At 50.8% G+C, this 17,852-nt stretch overlaps 1 protein-coding gene across 2 annotated transcripts in view; it reads right to left on the bottom strand.

Moving 5' to 3' along the window:
• Positions 1–300: 300 nt before the first annotated feature.
• The window catches only part of MYO5B (myosin VB), a 319,106-nt gene continuing 301,554 nt past the window's right edge, over positions 301–17,852 (bottom strand). For both annotated transcript variants that reach the window (XM_066246550.1, XM_066246549.1), the window contains 9 exons: positions 16,372–16,465; positions 14,877–15,020; positions 12,117–12,268; positions 10,586–10,675; positions 9,297–9,447; positions 7,624–7,909; positions 6,836–7,010; positions 5,068–5,148; positions 301–650 (listed from right to left, as the gene is read on the bottom strand). In XM_066246550.1, the coding sequence (XP_066102647.1) occupies positions 498–650; positions 5,068–5,148; positions 6,836–7,010; positions 7,624–7,909; positions 9,297–9,447; positions 10,586–10,675; positions 12,117–12,268; positions 14,877–15,020; positions 16,372–16,465 (1,326 nt within the window). In that variant the 3' untranslated portion in view covers positions 301–497. The remainder of the gene's footprint in view (positions 651–5,067; positions 5,149–6,835; positions 7,011–7,623; positions 7,910–9,296; positions 9,448–10,585; positions 10,676–12,116; positions 12,269–14,876; positions 15,021–16,371; positions 16,466–17,852) is intronic.

Raw genomic sequence — 17,852 nt, 5'->3', positions numbered from 1 at the left:
TGGGAAACTTCTCAGAAGCCCAGGCTACACACACATCCATACCTAGTTGCTCGGCCTGGGAAAATGTCACACTCTAGGACAGTGTCGTGGTTTTTAGTACCACTTTTTGTCCTCTGAAGGCAATTTATATGACTTACATATTTTTAATATTTTACTTTGGACATCCTCCAGTTATATGCACAGATCTGAACTAGGCAGTTTCCAGGCTTGACTGGCACCTTTCATGTGGCTATGGGGACTTCCTGGTGGGATAGATTATGATGTGTATTTGTTTATACTGAAATCATACTTTAAAATATGTTCCATATTTCAAGTATTTTTATTCTGAGCAGGAGGTACAAAAAATAATGACAGCTTGTCTTACTCTGCCAGTTAGCAATCTGCACACCCCGTCTGATGGGCTACCCGCTCACAGACTGCACAGACCCTTACAACCATTCTGTCCACTTCCTTCTTGCACTCACGGGCACTTGAGCCAGGGTTGGAAACGTGCATTTTCAGACTTCATTGAGGAACTCCAGGTTGAGACATGCTGGGATGTGGATCGTGTCCATAGTCAGAGAAGACGGATTAAATGGGAACACCACGGGGAACATGTGCTTGCAGTCTAACAGCAGCTGCTGAGGGTCACTCCGCTCCTGTAGCTGTGCCTGTGGGGAGGATGAGACCCGTGAAAGCTGACGGCCCTCACACAGAGCTGGTTTAGTACATTCGGATTTCAGGAGAATGTGGCCCTCCCTGTCCCTGAGGTATTTAACAGAGAGAGAAACTCTGGTTTAGGCTTGTTGGAGATCAGATGATTAACCTGGCTCCTAATGTTAGCATTCTTTTAAAAAATGCCCATGGGAGGGAGAGTAGAAAAATACATTTCAGGGGAAAGTAATGTGGCGAGGCCCTGTGTGGAAGTGGTTACAGCTTTGGCACTGAGGCAGACTGCCTGAGCTCTAAATCCTAGCACCGCCCTGGGCAAATTCCCCAACCTGTCTATGCCTCAGTTTTATCATCTGTAAAATAGAATGGGGAAAGTGATATCACATAAAATGACAGAGTAGGCACCTCTGGGGGTCAGCCCCTCCACTGAGGCAGCCACTGAGCAGGAAAAAGCAATGGGTATCAACGATCTCAGAGCTCTGGAACTGCCAGACCAAGCCAAGTGCACGACCCCGACTGCTGGGGACAAGGTCTGAGGTGGGGTCGCCTTCCCTCCAGCCTCAGTGGGCTGGGGAATGGCCACTGCTTCACACACTGCTCTCTCAGCAAAGATAAGGAGCTCCCCTTCATCGAGCTTGCTCCTGGTTTGTTGTCTGAGTGTGCAATCAGGTTTCAGAGCTCAGTATGATTAACAGCTGATTTCTCATTAGAAACCATGGAAGCCAGAAGGCAGTGGGATGGTATTTAAAGTCCTGAAAGAAGAAAAACTGTCAACACTATATCTGGAAAACCGATCCTTCAAGGATGAAGGAGAGACTGAGTCATTTCCAGATAAAGAAAAGCAGAGGGAGTGGGTACCAGCAGACCTGACCTATAAGAGATACTAAAGAAACTCCTCCAGGCTGAAATGAAAGGAGGTTAGACAGGAACTCAAAGCCATAACAGTATACTGATACATAAAGAACACTGGGAAAGCCAATACATAGGTAAAAGTAAAAGGCAGCTTTATACTTTTGATTTGTAACTCTTTTTTTCCTCTTATACAATTTATACAAATGCAGAAAGTAACTTTGATCTTCTATTAATGGGTACATAATGTACAGCAAATATGACCTGTGAAATAAAACAGGCAGAGGGATGGAGATGTATAGCATCAGTGGATTTGTACACTACTGAACTAAGTTGGTATTATTTAAACTATGTTGTTATAAGTTTAAGATATTAATTGTGTTCACAAAGGTAACCACTAAGAGAATGAAGATATACAGAACATTAACATAGGGAATCAAAATGGTATGCTATAAAAAATAAACACATACACATAGGGTAGTAATGGAAGAATTGAGGAAGACAGAACATAAGATGTAAGAAAACAAGTAGCTAAACAGAAGTAACTCTTCCTTTATTAGTAATTACTTGAAATATATATTTTAAAGGCAATTTAAAGTTAAGTGGCGGAATGGATTTTAAAAAAGGTATGCTCACAAGAGACCTACTTTAGAGACACAAAGAGACAAAGTAAAGGTATGAAAAAGATATTCAAAGTAATCAAAAAGCTGGAATGGCTGAATTATTACCATACAAAGTACCCTTTAAGTAAAAAAAAAATGGTAATAGACAATAAATATGGACATTATTTATTGATTAAAGTTTCAATCCATCAAGATGATAAAACAATTATAAATATATGCACCTAGCAACAGAGCCCAAAATATATGAAGCAAGAGAAAGGAGAAATAGTTCTTTAGTCATAGCTGGACACTTCAATACCCTTTTCAATCATGGATAGGATGAGCAGATGGAAGATCAGCAGCAAACAGAGGCCACGAACAACGTTGTAAACCAGGGGTCCCCAAACTTTTTACACAGGGGGCCAGTTCACTGTCCCTCAGACCATTGGAGGGCTGGACTATAAAAAAAACTATGAACAAATCCCTATGCACACTGCACATATTTTAAAGTAAAAAAAAAAAAAAAAACGGGAACAAATACAATATTTAAAATAAAGAACAAGTAAATTTAAATCAACAAACTGACCAGTATTTCAATGGGAACTATGCTCCTCTCACTGACCACCAATGAAAGAGGTGCCCCTTCTGGAAGTGCGGCGGGGGCCGGATAAATGGCCTCAGGGGGCCGCATGTGGCCCAAACAAACATAACAAACATAACAGCCACGCTGGAGTTACTCCCAGAATGTAAGGGTAGTTTGACGTAACACAGGAATACTATTCTCTTGCGCGTATATACCTGCATTGCTAGTGGGAATGGACAACAGGGTAGCTGCTGTGGAAGGCAGGTGAGGGGGTCCCTCACGGTCAGACACAGCACTACAGCTGCCCCCTTAGCCACAGATTTGCTTGCAGTGGTTTCAGTTACCCATGGCCATCTGCGGGCCAAAATTTAAATTTCCATTTGTCAACTGAAAGACACCCATGTGTTAAGCATCTTGAAAGATGGGCCAGAATTTTAAAGTACTTTTAATAGTTGAAAATGTAGTTTGAAATGATAAGAAGTTGAAAGGAGGCAAGGACATTTAGGGATGTATCAGCAACCAGCGTTAGAAGTTGAAGATACCAAATGAGGGCCCTGACGCGACTCAGGCAGACGTCTCGGATCAGTGGTAGCTCACACTCTGCCCGCTGTAAGCTTTGCTGCATTGATTGTTACAAACCTCTCACACAGCAGGTGAAAGACACATAAAATGTGAAATGGCAGGATGCTCTTAAATCTTTTCATAGGACGATGGTCCTTCTGTTTCTCTACATCAATCAGATATATCAGTAGGCTCTACTATTACAGAGCTTGACGAAATTGTAAAGGATTTAGAGGAGGGTATAAAAATGGGACAAATATTTAACATGTATGTATGCTATTATAATTCAGTGGCAAAAGGTGTGTATTTGTTTAATTATTTAAAATTCACAAAGCAGTCACTTCATAGGAACCCTCTTGTGAATCCTTTCATGAGTTCAGCAACCTCCTCAAACTGACATTTGTAAAGGTCCACCTATTCTGCCCGTACTGCTCAAGCCAATGGTTTGCTTTAATGACAGCCATATTTATGCTACATAAGGTATGCACAAAGATAGAAGGATGGCATGGACTGTTCCCCCTCCTCTGAGCACTGTCTAGGGAGCAGCAAAACTGAACACGATAGCTGGAAATTCTGACAGAGTTGCCAAACACTGCAGCTGACTGCTGAGGAAGGCTGAGACCCCGACTGGAAATACCTTTGGAGAATCCGGCCAGCCTCCATCACCTTCCCCTCTGTCTTAATTCAGACCCCTGAGGTCTGACTTGGCATACATTCTTTCCCCTTTGGTCTGAATTCTGTCTTGTAAACAGTATCCTTGTCAATCAATTTATAGGCTGTTACATTAAAAACAAGACTGTTTAAACTTGCACTTTGGTTTGTGTCAATAATAAAAATCAGTAGTGGACCAGATACTTCAGTGGCTTCTCTCCTGTCTTCACACTCTTCCTTCCCTTTCAGCAGTGGCCTGTGCCCTGCCCCAATCACTGGACTCTTCCCATCGGTGTCCCTGCCTGCTGAGGTGCCCACGTCAGTGCCGCTCTGCCTGCTCCTCCCTGTGGCTGAATCTCTCATAACCGGTTGCGTTTCCCCCACTGCACACACGAGGACAGCCTTTGATCCGACTTGGCATCCCTCCCTTGACCTTCAGCCTCTATCCTGTACTGGTACACCAGGCTAAAATTAATTTAGTCTTTTCCTCCTTTCCTGCTCGGGTCCCTTTCCTCCACTTCTTTTTATCCTGCTTGGTGTTGCCCTCAATTCACTGGCTGAAAAAGTTGTTTAAAAGTTCCAGAAAATATTACGTCTCCTCAAGGTGTTTCCCACATACGGCCGGGGAACTGTTCACTGTGTGGGTAATCTTGATATGATTCATCATTGGAGCTGTCCGCTGCAGTCACTCTAAAGGTTAGGCACTCGGCCAAAATCACCTAGGGCTTAGCTTCAGGAAGCTCATCTTTCAGTAAAGGATTCCCAGAATCTTAAAACAGATTTTAAATAATCATTTCCCTGATGTTTTCTTCACACATATTACTAAGGGCAAACATTATCAGTCTTACAGAAAAGATTTAAGAGCTCAAATTGTTCTCTTAAAAGAATATTTCTAGTTTCATTTGTGAGTAAGGTTGATATTCTGCTTACTGTGTTCATTTTATTTGGTGCTATAGGTCAGTTAATGTGCTGGTGGCAAATGAAATAATAGACTATGTCTAAAATCTGAGAGGCCGAGATGATCAAAGTTCAATCTTCTGTGTGTATATAATAAGTTATTCATGGGTGATAGGAGTCCTATTTACCCAAAGAATGGAAGGCCTCTTATCATACAATGATTGTAACCAGTATTTAAGGCTTTATAAAAGTGATTGCTATTTTAAAACTCACCTGGATTGTTCGTATAAAGCCCACTGTTACTCGTTCTTCAAATTCATTCAAGGGAGTATAAAGGTTTAAAATTTTGACAATCTGTTGGAATAAAAAAAAAAAGGTAGCACAGACTTAAATGAACATAAGAGAACTTAGTAATTTTAAAGACTGCATGACATTGACAGTGTCCAACGCTCTTCTGATGGGACCCACAACTTAGAGCTGGACTGGCATGTAGGAGCCTGCACCTGGTGAGAGTTCATAAGCCCCGCCCAGTAGATGGCAGCCACCTTCTCACCACAGGCCTGTCTCCCGCCCTGCCCCGCCCTGCCCTGTGCTTCAGGGCTTACAGAATGAGGATTTTAGCTCTTATCTACTAGAGTTTAGAAGCTTCTTCAAAACAGTGCTGGGGAATCTTCCCTTAGGTAACAGAGGCCTTGTTTAATCATACCTCCCTACTTCCTACGAACCCCCAAAATCACTTATAAAGGAACAGATTTTTTTTCTTATTTGAATGGAGGATAATCTTTGCCTCTCAATTGTTTGGTAGAAGTAGCCTGTCCAAATGCAAATCCTTGCCAGTTACATTCTGGAAGTTAATATAAATATATTTAGAAAGGAGAGGAGAAAAAAATAAAGAAAAAAAGTTTGAAAACTTTCAGTACCTTTAAAAAAGGAAAGCAGTTTTCTTAAGAGCTTGGGGTTTCATTTTGTAGTGTTTAGTGGAAGAGGTGAGGTTATTTACTCTGCAACACTGAGTGTGGACTTTGTAGAACTTTAGGTGCTGGGCAGGGGGCAGGGGGAAAGTATGGGATTTAATTTAGGAAGTCTGATGGCCTCATGCCGGTCTCATTTTAAGAGACTACCTCGTGGTGGCCCATTTCTAAACAGGCACACCCATGATGGAGGGCAAGGTCACCTGTGTGTGGACAGGATTTATCTTTTCATACATTAGTAATAAATCTGCAGCCAAGTCCTAGTATAAATGCAATGGGGGGGGGAACCATTTAAATGCCTCTGGGTTCTTAATGATCTTATTTAAAACAATGTAAATGGATTCTAAGTGGAAACATAATCATAATAAAATTATAATTGTAAGGAAAGCAAATTATTTGATACCAGTTTCTGAAAAAAAAAATTTAGGTGGGAAACATTCCAGAATTCATTGTGTTTTAAAAAAGTATCAAAGTTGATGGTTTGTGGTTTTACTACCATTGGGCAAACAAGTGTGTTAGGCTTGCTCGCTTGTACTTTGCCTGATTGGTGCATGAGCAAGGGGCCACACCTCGTGTATATAGTCTATGTAAGGCTGCAGGTGCTTGCCCTCAGCGGGGCAGAGTGTAGTTTGTGGATTGCCTTCCACCATTTTTGCTACTGTTTGCTGGAGAAGGGGTTTCCCTCCTGCCTGCTTGCTCGTCTGCTGTTGCAAGACTCTAATAAAGGGTCTAATAAAACCACCCTTTTCTGGTTCTACAGTTCCTTTACAGTCTGCTCGAATTCAATACAAATCTGCATGGGCATTGGCCTTACAACTACCTTATCTAAGTGAGCAAGGGGAAGCAGAAAGTTAATGGAGAACAGTTGCATCTCGTTAACAAACCAAAGTAGTCTTTGATTCACCTAGGAACGTCCATCAGCTGCAACTTCAGAATCGTACCCTCAGGGGTATAGAAAGGCAGGAGTGCAACCCCTCAACACCCGAAACAAACCCAGGGCAGGAACAGACTTGGAACGAAGCTGGGGCTGCTCGGAGAGTCCCCGGGGCTGGGGGCCGCCAGGACTGTACCTGCTGGGTGCTGAGGGAGGTGCACAGGGAGCAGATGGCCTCGGCATCCTCGGGGGTCTTCTTCTTCAACTGCAGGAGCTGGGCTGCTTGGATCAGGGGTTCCATGGTTTGAACGGCTCCACTCTTGTGCAGGTTTCTTCCTCGCAGCCACTCTTCAAGCTGACTTATATTGTACCTGAGATGGAGGCGAGAGTGAGCGCGCCATGCAGCCCCAGGCGCCCTAGCTCGAGCACGCCAGCTGTGTCTGTCTAGCAGCCGCTGGGCCGTGGCTGTTAACACTCGCCTCACCTTCACTACCCACAGGGGCCAAGCCTAAGAAGTGCCTGGCACTTGGTAACTTTCTGTTGAATAAACAGGTACCTAAAATCAAAAGATGAAGTATATAAAGGATCTAAGTGAATAGGAACAAAAGATGAAGTATCAAAAGGATCTAAGTGAATGGGAACAAGAGGCATGAAATATACCAAATTAAAACAATTAGTATTTAATATTCACCAGCATACAGGGTGGGACCAAAGTAGGTTTACAGTTGTGAGTATGTGAAACAGTTTATTCTTGTGTTATTATTTTTGTATTATCCATATGAACCTGCATTAACTCAATGATTTTTCTCTCTGACCTATCCACATTGTGTTGACAATCTTTCGAGTATGTAAATGTCTTTAAGCTTTGAACTAACTTGTTTACCGAGTCACAGTGTGGCTGTCACTTTCCGAGCCGAGTGTCTCGGGGCTGTCTGGGGTGCCCTCCTACCTGAGCTGCATGGGGCCGTGGGTGGGGCCTCCTACCTGAGCTGCATGCCAGTGCTCCAGGAGCAGACGTCCTTCCGCAGGAGCAGGTTGTTGAGCGTCACTGCAGTGACCATGTAGAAGAGCTGCTTAAACACCTGTAGGATGATCTCGGGGTCCAGTCCCTGGTCACACATGACGATGTGGAAGGAATTCATCTGGCGGATGATGGCCTCCAGGCAGTAGGCGTTGTCCCCGTCCACCATGCTGGAGGACCGCTTCCGGTAGCCGGTAGGCTTCATACCAGAAAGTCCCTGAATGCTCTCATTTTCCAACATGGCTGACACTGGAAGGAAAGCATCGTTACAGGAGCTTGCATGTTCCCCAAAGATCTGTTCTGTGGACCGCTCAGTTCCTCAGTCCTCAGGCCCTCGGCAGCAATACCCTGTGCAGGTGTGTAAGGTCAGAATGCGTGTCACGACTTAGAGCATTCCATGTAGAATTTCTAATGTGTTGGTCTCTATTTGGAATAAAGTAGTTGTTGACAACATTTGTACTGAAATGAACTGGTATTGTGACGAAGAGAATGAGCATGTACTAACTCGATTCTGTACTGCATTCTGTGCTGAGTCCACAGTTGGAGAGTCAAGAAACTGGAGTGTCATCCTGGCCCAGCCACTGGGGCCAGACCTCATCCTGCAGGTGTCCAAGCAGCTCTTCTACATGACCACTGGCCATGCGAGTACCAGGTGAGCTGGTCTGTCATAGGAATTGTGCAGCACTAACTACGTGCCAGGTACTTCATGTTCATGTGTTTTAAATCCTCCAACAACCTACATGCTGATGAGAAAACAGGCACATGAAGGTTAAATAACTTGTCTGAGGTCACACTGCTAGGAAGTGGCAGGGTCAGGATTTGAACCTAGACCTGTCCAGCTCCTGAACTGTCACATTATTCTGAGTCATGCAGTAGTATCCTAGTTTTCTCTGCCTGGTGTGAATACACTGGTGCCCCACAGAAGATTTTCAGGCAGGAAGAAGAATTTGGAATGAACCTTGTCTCAAGGATGTATTTCTGGATGGCACGAAGGACTCTGTCCTAGGAATTCACTTCGAACCCACTTACGTTGTAAGAACCTGGAAAGGCATTACACGTAGGTCCACGGACCATTTTCTCCTCAGCATGTGTGGAACTGTGAATGTCGTTTTTCTTTTACCTTAAAAAAGAACTCTTATTTTCAATTCTGGTTTCATGTTAAATGCCCAGGTGCACTGTTTTGGACAAAGGTAGTGTGTGTCATTTATTGCACGCCTGCTTACTACAGTTCCCTTTCACGTGAGCCCACTTACTGCTTCCCTTTTCTCATGAATTAAGTATCTTTATGTGCAAGAGAATTATATATTTTTCACTGTATATGTATTTATACCTTTTGAATTTATATGTATTACCCATGGAAATTAGTTAGTTTTGGGAAAAATAATGTACTACGGGAAAAGATAAAGGAAAATGACCTATATTCTCACCACCCAAGCACGCTGTCTTGTGATGGGATGGTGTTGGAAACGCACAGCTCTCCTGCACACAGCACACAGCACTTCAGCCACCTCACTGGGAGGCCTGGCTCTCTGGAGGCTGGGCCTGATCTGCCCAGGTTCCTAAAGGTCAGCAGGGTTACCGCATCTCCCCTCGCTGCAGACCCCAGATGCATGCTGGGGACCCGGTGCCAGCTTACCGATCATAGGCTGCAGCGCCCCCTCGGCGATTTTAATGAGCTGCTGGTAGATCTGAATGGAGAGGTCACTCAGCACCTGGCGGTATTCAGTGAGGTCAAAGTTCTTAAGGCAGTGCTCATTCTGCTTGGCGGTGTTCTGGGTCATGAAGCCCTGCAGGGGAGAGGTGTGCTTTACTGTGGCCCCGTGCTCTGCCCGCTGGGCAGGAGCTCCGTGCCTCCAGTCGCCTGTGCAATCGCCTGTTTGCTCTCTGTATTCACATGGTGTTTTGCAAGACCCTGTCACATCGCATTGCAAAGAAGGGAAGACTGTGATGGATATACTTCTAGCATCCCAGGCAGAAGAGTGTGTTACACTTGTTCTGGCACGAAGGATGGAAGGAACACAGATAGGCTTTTAAAACTGTTGCACTAGGCAGGGTGGAGAGTGAGAGGTGTGACAGGAAGGAGAGGACAGTCAGGGGGCCTGGAGGGACCAGGGGGTGGGAGTGTCTGGCACCTGTTGGGGCTCTTTCCAGTGAAACTAGAGTGAAAACGTGTCATGTCACCAGGACACTGGGCTGAATGCAGAGCATGGGGAAAGTTCTCTCAGGGATCAAAGCTGGGAATGGAGTTCCGGAGAGCTGGGCCCGGAGTAGAGCACGGCACAGTGAGGTCCGCCGGGCCTCGGGCCAGGGAAGCAGATGGGGTTAGAAGCACGAAGCTGGGCCTCAGGCCAGGGAAGCAGATCGGGTTAGAAGCACAAAGCTGGGCCTCAAGGCTGCTCTGTGCAAATATAGATGATTATGTTTCTTTTCCTATGTCCACCTTTGTGTGCTTTAAATGGACAGACTGATCAGCCGCTCAGGAGACAGTCTGACACACTGGATGACCGGGCCTCCGCCCAGCGTCACTGACAGGTGGCTTTCCTGTGGCCACTCCAGAAATTCAGTCCCAGGTGCTCGCAGACAACGAGGGGGGCTATGCACACTCAGTTCCTAACTGCATTCACCTGATTCACCATGCTCTCGGCGGGGGGGGGGGGGGGGGGGGGGGGCGCCCTGCCCTGCCCGATTCCTGCCTCTAGCTACCAGGTATAGCAAGGCCAGCCTGTGACCTGAGGCCCCTTGCCCCTGTCCGAAGTGGAGAAGCACACGTGGACAAAGCAGGTGCCCAGGTTGGAGGTGCTCTTGAGATGGAACACATACTGCTGTGCACCAGGGAAACAAGGCCCTGACTGCTGGCGGACTTAGGCACCAGGAATAGTTGTTAAGTATACTTTAGGGGGTTGGGCTTATCATCTTAGCACTTACCTCGTCCCCACTGTACTGCTTCAAACAATGCAGCAGGCGGCAGGTGTTGGAGAGCCAGAAGGATGTCATCTCAAAGTCGTTGTTGTGCTTCTGTGAAAAGAAAAAGTCATCCCTCCTAGGAGCAGCGGTTCCCACCTGGTGGAATGCTCCCGGCCCCGTTCCACGTCTCTCAGTCCTACCCAGCATGCCCCACCCCAAGCACACCTGGTGACGGCAGGTACTTGCCAGCCACAGAGATGAGACCCATTGCCAAGAGGCTGGTCCCCTGATCAGTGGTGCACACGCACCAAAGACAGGCTGTTTCTGCAGCTTAGGAAAACAAAGCCAAGTGTCCCAGACGAGGCTTGAACCCAGTGGGCCTGGGCTCGAGGTCCTGGCGGGTTCTGAACTATCAGTGAGCCGACACAGGAGCAGGCCAGTGAAGCACCCTGGGTTCCCATCTATCTAGAAGTCAGATGTCCAACAGGTTAGCTCTGGAACATGGCTACAAGCTATAACTAAGTGAAAAAGGCCACTCAGCAACCCAGGCAGCTATAAGGCAGTTTCTGCACTAAACCCAGTTACTTCATGGAACCCATTCTGTCAGGTAACCAACCATTTACCATTATTTAAATATCAGGCAGAAGTATGAACCATGAAGACAATAAAACAAGAAATTTGAACAGAAAATGATGGGTGGGGCTGGGCATGCTCATGTACCTGGTGAGTAGGAAGGCTTCCCGGAGGAAGTGACATTTGAAGTCAGGCATTGACTCACTTAGACTGGCCCAGTGCCCCCCACCCCTACCCTAGAGCTCAGGTAAGAAGTCCGGCAGGAGAGATGAGTCTGAGGGCTTCCTGCCTGCAGATACATGTTGACAGGCGGGAGTGCATAAAAGTACTCCTAGAGCCCACGGCAGGGAAGAGGGGGCAGCTACTGAGGCAAGGCTGGCGTGAAGCCAGGCAGTAAAGGCTGGCTGTGGCACGCTCAGAGACGGGAAAGGGGAGGCGACCTGGCAGCACAGCGCAGGGCTGGTCTCCGAGGGTGCTGCACCTTGCAGTGGCAGCATGTGTCAGGGCAGTGCCGGCCGGGAGGGGTAAAGTCGCACCTCCCACCCTCTGTGCCAGCCTGGCCCTGCAGTGACTTCAGCACATGTGTGAAGAGCCTGTGCCTTCAGGTGGCAGTCTGAACCAAGTCAGCGCCCTCTGAGTCGCCTGTCCTGGCTCGGGCTGCCTCACCCTGCAGGCTGGTGAGTGGCGGCGGCACCCTCCCTGTGCCTCCAACCTGGGCAGCGGTCACCCAGGTCCCCTGGAAAGGTCTGGGAGAGGGTCTCTATTCAGGTCGGTCCCTGGAACGTCACTTCAGGGCGGGGCCGGCCACCTCGGCTGAGGACGCTGCCTTCCTCACAGCTTGGGCCCCCCGGCTGCCCGGGCTCAGCAGGATGGCGGGAGGGCCGCACAGGAGTCTGGTGTCCTCCTGTCTCTGAGCCTGAGCTCCCTTCTCTGGGGGCCGCCCGGCCCCTCGGGGACACGGGAGGTGTGGGCCACTCACCTTGAGGACTTTCTTAATGCTGTTGATGGTGGAGGTCAGCAGGGAGTGCACCTTGAGGTCGTCGTTGACATAGTCCGCGTGCCTGACGCACATGTAGAGGATGTAGGCGGGGAGGCAGGGCACTGTGCCCGCCAGCGTCTGCGGCTTCAGCTCTGCCAGCGACACAGAGGGGTGAGGGTGCAGCAGGTGTGTGGGCCGGAGGGTCCTGCTCAGAGGCGCAAACTCCTCCCATGTCTTCTCATAGCGCCCTCAGAACAACCACTCATGGGGGCTCGGGAGAAGCCATATCCAGGGACCCACACACTCCTCTGGCCTGGCTCCAGTGCTTCTGGAAACCAGTTAAAAACCCCAAACAAAACTGCATTCCTAATCATTTGATCTTTACATTAGTGCACTGTCCTTACAACATGGAGGGAAAGGCCCTGCCTGAATTTACACAGAGGCACGGTCCTCATGGAGGGCCTCATGGTCAGAGGCGAGCTGAAGACAGGAGCTGGCTCCCCGGCTGGCGAGAAGTCCCAACAGCACCTGGTGGCACAAGGGCTGTCCCAGGAGAACGTGACAAGCTACGTGCCCAGACAGTGCCAGTGTGGGGGGCTGGGAAGCCTCAGCAGCCTCCCACCCACTTGGCCGTCAGTTCAGAACCTGTATTCCTGCCCACACGTTCTCAGAGCCAAAGTCAAGAGGCTGCAGACAGGCCACTCCCTCCCCTCCCCAGTGTCATCCCTGACACGGTCTCACCGGCTTCTCTGAGTTGGTGCTAGCGTGGTGACAGTCAGGGACAACTACTCCAAACCCCTCCCTCCCCAGCTGCTCTCTTCTGTATCCACGCCCCCACCAGATGTGCTCCGGCGGGACTGGGGGGACTGGACTCCCCGTGAGCTGCAGACTCCCACTCAGCCTCTCGCTCCTTCCCTGCCAAAGCCACTGGGGGCCAGGGAGAAGCTGTCAGATCGCTTTCCATTCCAGAGTAAACCAGGTGAGGCAACAAGCCAGGCTCAGAGCCCAGAGTGGGGCTAGAGGCTCAGAGGAGGAGGGGCCAAGGCCCAGCGCTAAGGAGAGCCGCAAGGTGCGAGCTGGGCCTGGGCCTCCGTTGTGCCCGCCGGGGCCCAGTGCTACACCCTCAGCCCTCACTCTTCACTCTCGTCACCTCCACCTGGTACCCTTCCGCTTAGAGTGGCAGTGAGGGCAGGCTCCCTCCCTCCACCTGTAGGTAGGTCAGGGGGCGGGAAGGGGCGACACCCTTAGGTCTTCTGCTGAGGATCCTGGGACGGGGCTGGGGATGCGCTCCCAGCATCTCCAGCTGGGGCTTGGGTTACACTGTCCCCTCAAATACATCCTCTTCTCAGATTAAATGCTGACTCTAGGCCTTAATAATCTGGGTGCATGATTAACATTTGGCAGTTTATAGGCTCAACGGATGGCTGTGGCTTGGCCCTAATAATAGTGCCAGTAACATTTATTCAGGAAAATGTATTTTAAAGCTCAAACTTCCAACCTATAACTCCTTGCATCAAGCCTGATCTGTGTGGAGACTGCAGACAGCCTGTCCTGTCTGGGAGTGTTCCGTCTGAGAGCCTGTGATTGGGTCTGTTTCCCAACGCCGTCTGGTCTGCCCGGCCGGACATTAGCATCTTGGGAGTAGGGACTACGGCTCTGCTGCCCTCTTCCTCCACAGCCTCTCATCTGTGCTGGGGGCCTGCGGGCTGGTCAGTGAGGCCTTGGCGTTCACTGGGCTGGGGTCTCCCGGGGGCAGGTGACTGGGTGATGTGCTCAGGCAGCTCAGCCCCTACAACCTTGCCTTGGGCCCCCTGAGCAATGCGGAAGGGGCCGCCAGCCACGGGCCGAGCAGTCTCCATGATGATTGCTATGTTACTCTGGGGCCGTGAACTTCCTCATTCACGAGATGAAAGGCTCGGTTCTCGGGAGCATCTGAAGAAGATGCAGCCTGTTGCGGGCAGTGTGAGGTGAACGTACAGCACATTTAATTGTTGGACCGCTGGGGGGGGGGGACCTACCCTGTACGGAAAGAGCAAGATGCTTCGCTCTGACAAACACCCAAGGCAAAGTGCTACCGAAATGCTAGGCTTCATTCTTCTTGCAGCCCTCCGAGCAGTGGGAGCAGGCTGGGACCTCGGTCAATTTACATTTCTCTGAAACAATGTTTACCTCTCATTTGGGCTTCAGATGCCCCCACAAAGCTACCACCTCACATTCCTCATATTTGAGAAGGGTTCTGTGGCTTTCACATAGCAGTCACCTGTGCTACATCTCCTGTGCTAGGGTGGGGGGTTGGTATCCTCATCCCCATTTTACAGATGGGAACACTAAGGCACCACAGAGAATGGAGCCAATGGCTCGAGGCCCAGCCCACCAGCGTCCTCACTCTCCACCCGGCCTCTCTCCAAGGTTCTCGCTCTGGCTCTGCAGGTGGCGGCTACTCTGTGTGGGGCCCCAGTTAAATGGGGGAAGATAGGCGTGCTGGAGCCAGATGGGGAGTGAGCCCAGAAGAGCGGAACCTGGACAACCAACAGACCAGGCTCAGGGCTGGCGAGGACAGTGGCTCCCAAGTCCCCTGCACCTGGGCTCCGGAGGGCAGTCCACACCCAAATCACCGTGTCCACACCACCCAAAAACACATCAGAACCGCAGCAGCGTGAGGCGATGGGAGTGGGGGTTGGTGAGAGTGAGGAGGGAGGGGAGGGAGGGTGCGGTGTTGGGTGGGGTGGGGACTGTGCCGGGCCCTGGGGGGCTGCTGACCTGTCACCAGGCTCCGGATGAGGAGGGCCTCGTCGTCCTTGTGGTACTCCAGCATGCCCTGGAAGTCCTTCTCCTTCCGCTGCACGGTCACCTGCCTGTTGAGCTCGTGCCGCCGCCTCTCACTCTGGGCCAACGTCTGGGCGGCTGCGGGGAGGAGACGGTGGTCATGGTGGGGCGGGGGGAGGGGGTCACGGGTCCTCAAGACTGAGCCGCTGCAACATGTCCACACTCACCTGTTTATTAGTGAGTGACCTGAGCGATCAGGAGAATGAAACCTCAAGGACGAGAAACAGAAACCCAAAAACGGCAGGGGGAGGACGGGGCAGAAATAAGAGGCGGCCTGAGGCTGGACGGACAGACAGCCCTGCCCTCTCAGAGCCCCGTCTAGAGCGGCAGGCAGTCAGACACAGGACAGCTGTGAGGGGACCGCTGGCCTATGGGCACTGGTGTTGGGACCATGAGATGGGAAGTGGCTCCGAGCTCGGGAGGACAGGAGGGGTGATATCCAGGTGGTGGGGTGACTGAGGGAGTCAGGAGAAGGAACATTCTGGATTTTTCTAAAAGAGCAATTTCCACCTCCTTCTGACCTCTCGGGGCCAGGTTCCAATGTGGCCGTTTAATCGCAGAACCGCCCTCTCTCCCTGACTCCCATAGCCTGGAGGGGGCCCTGGGCTGGGGGCTCATGCTTCCCTCACCCCCAAGTCCTGCCCTCCCGCTCTCACCCTTCGAGGCAGGACCACAGGGCTGGGGTCTCATGCTGCACAGCTTTCCTTCACCCCCAGTCCTGCCTTCCCGCTCTCACCCTTCGAGGGCAGGACCACCGGGCTGGGGGCTCATGCTGCGCAGCTTTCCTTCACCCCCAAGTCCTGCCCTCCTGCTCTCACCCTTCCAGGGCAGGACCACCGGGCTGGGGGCTCATGCTTCCTTCACCCCCAAGTCCTGCCTTCCCGCTCTCACCCTTCGAGGGCAGGACCACCGGGCTGGGGTCTCATGCTTCCTTCACCCCCAAGTCCTGCCTTCCCGCTCTCACCCTTCGAGGGCAGGACCACCGGGCTGGGGGCTCATGCTGCGCAGCTTTCCTTCACCCCCAGTCCTGCCTTCCCGCTCTCACCCTTCCAGGGCAGGACCACCGGGCTGGGGGCTCATGCTTCCTTCACCCCCAAGTCCTGCCTTCCCGCTCTCACCCTTCGAGGGCAGGACCACCGGGCTGGGGTCTCATGCTTCCTTCACCCCCAAGTCCTGCCTTCCCGCTCTCACCCTTCGAGGGCAGGACCACAGGGCCCGGTGATGGTCTCCCCGCTCCAGCCCTGCAGAGCTCGGTCAGCACCATACACCTGCTGTATTTGGGCATCTTTAGAGTCTGGCAAACTGAATAAGGCTGAGCTCATGGGCTCCGAATGACTGGATCACGTGACGGGCGGCTCAGGCGCCCAGAAGCTGGTGCAGGCCGTCTGCAGGGGGCGCCTCACAGAACACACACGCACATACACCTTACCTTCCAGGTCCTGGACTTTCTTCATGTGAATCTTCAGTTGTTTTTTGAGTTTCTTCTCATTTTTCTCCAGCTTTTCTACCAGCTCTTTAAGGTCCTACGAGCAGAAGGGCGCAGTGTGGGAACGTTGCTGACCACGCCTGGAGGGCAAGGGGCAGAGCAGTGCGGCCTGCGACAGCCTCCTGAGGGCCAGGCCTGTGACTGGCCAGGAGGCCCGCCCACGCCCGGGAAGCAGCAGGTGAGTCAGAGCCCTTCCTCACAATCAAGATGGACCGATTCCTGGCTCTGGCTGCCTGGTGCCCCACGCAGCCCCGTGGTTGTCCAGGCCAAGGGTCCTCAGGTTGCCATGCCAGACCCCAGAGATACTTAGGTGTCCTGGACAGGTGGGCAGAGCCCTGGGAAGGAAGGGCCAGTAGGACAGCTTGGGGGGCACTCAGCTGGAAGAGCCAACAGCGGGTACGAGTGCCTGGAGGCCACAAGCAACACGGGGCCCTGGCCCAAGCCCCCTAGCTACCGGGGCCCCTAGAAACCAGCGAGCCCTCTGGGACCTGGAACAGCATGAGGGTCACCCCTCTTCCAGCTGGGCAGCGGCCCCTGGCCAGGGAGGCAGGGCGCTCCGTCACTGTCACAGCCTCTGTGACTAGGAGTGCCGCAGAAGGCAGAGCAAACACGGCACTGTGGAACCTCAGAAACATCTGGGGACAAATTGTTAAGGCTGCTCTTCAGACAAAAGTCAGCCCAACTCTCAATCACAGGGCTACCAGCCACGGCAGACCACAGACCTAATGAGAGACATCAAGAACTTCAAATATTTATCTTAATAAAAAAAAGAAATTTGCCTGACCAGGCGGTGGCGCAGTAGATGGAGCGTCGGACTGGGATACAGAGGACCCGGGTTCGAGACCCCAAGGTCGCCAGCTTGAGTGCGGGCTCAGCTGGTTTGAGGAAAAGCTCACCAGCTTGAACCCAAGGTCGCTGGGTCCAGCAAGGGGTTGCTCGGTCTGCTGAAGGCCCGCGGTCGAGGCACATATGAGAAAGCAATCAATGAACAACTAAGGTGTTGCAACGCGCAATGAAAAACTAATGATTGATGCTTCTCATCTCTCTTTGTTCCTGTCTGTCTCTCCCTGTCTATCTCTCTCTCTGGCTCACTCTCTGTCTCTGTAGAAAATAAATAAATAAATAAATAAATAAATAGAAATTTAACAAAGCTTGTACTCAGCAAATTCAGGACAGACGAAAGGGAACACAGGGCTGGCCACAGTGGGTAGTAAACTCGGGGAGCTGCCGAGGCCAAAGTCCTGGAGGCTAAGGTCACGAATGGCTTATGAAAGAATGAGTTTAACCCACAAGCTTCCAGCTGCTACCAGGAAGACAACCATGTCCTCCCTTCCACACATCCTATCGTGTGCCCACGTGGTTACTGTGGAAGCCGGTCGCCTGATTCCAGAAATTCACGGCTGCCCAGCCCTGGGGAAGCACTA

This window comes from Saccopteryx bilineata, chromosome 11, assembly GCF_036850765.1.
Source record: "Saccopteryx bilineata isolate mSacBil1 chromosome 11, mSacBil1_pri_phased_curated, whole genome shotgun sequence".
Classification (NCBI taxonomy): domain Eukaryota; kingdom Metazoa; phylum Chordata; class Mammalia; order Chiroptera; family Emballonuridae; genus Saccopteryx; species Saccopteryx bilineata.
This window is presented reverse-complemented; position numbering and strand designations above follow the sequence as displayed.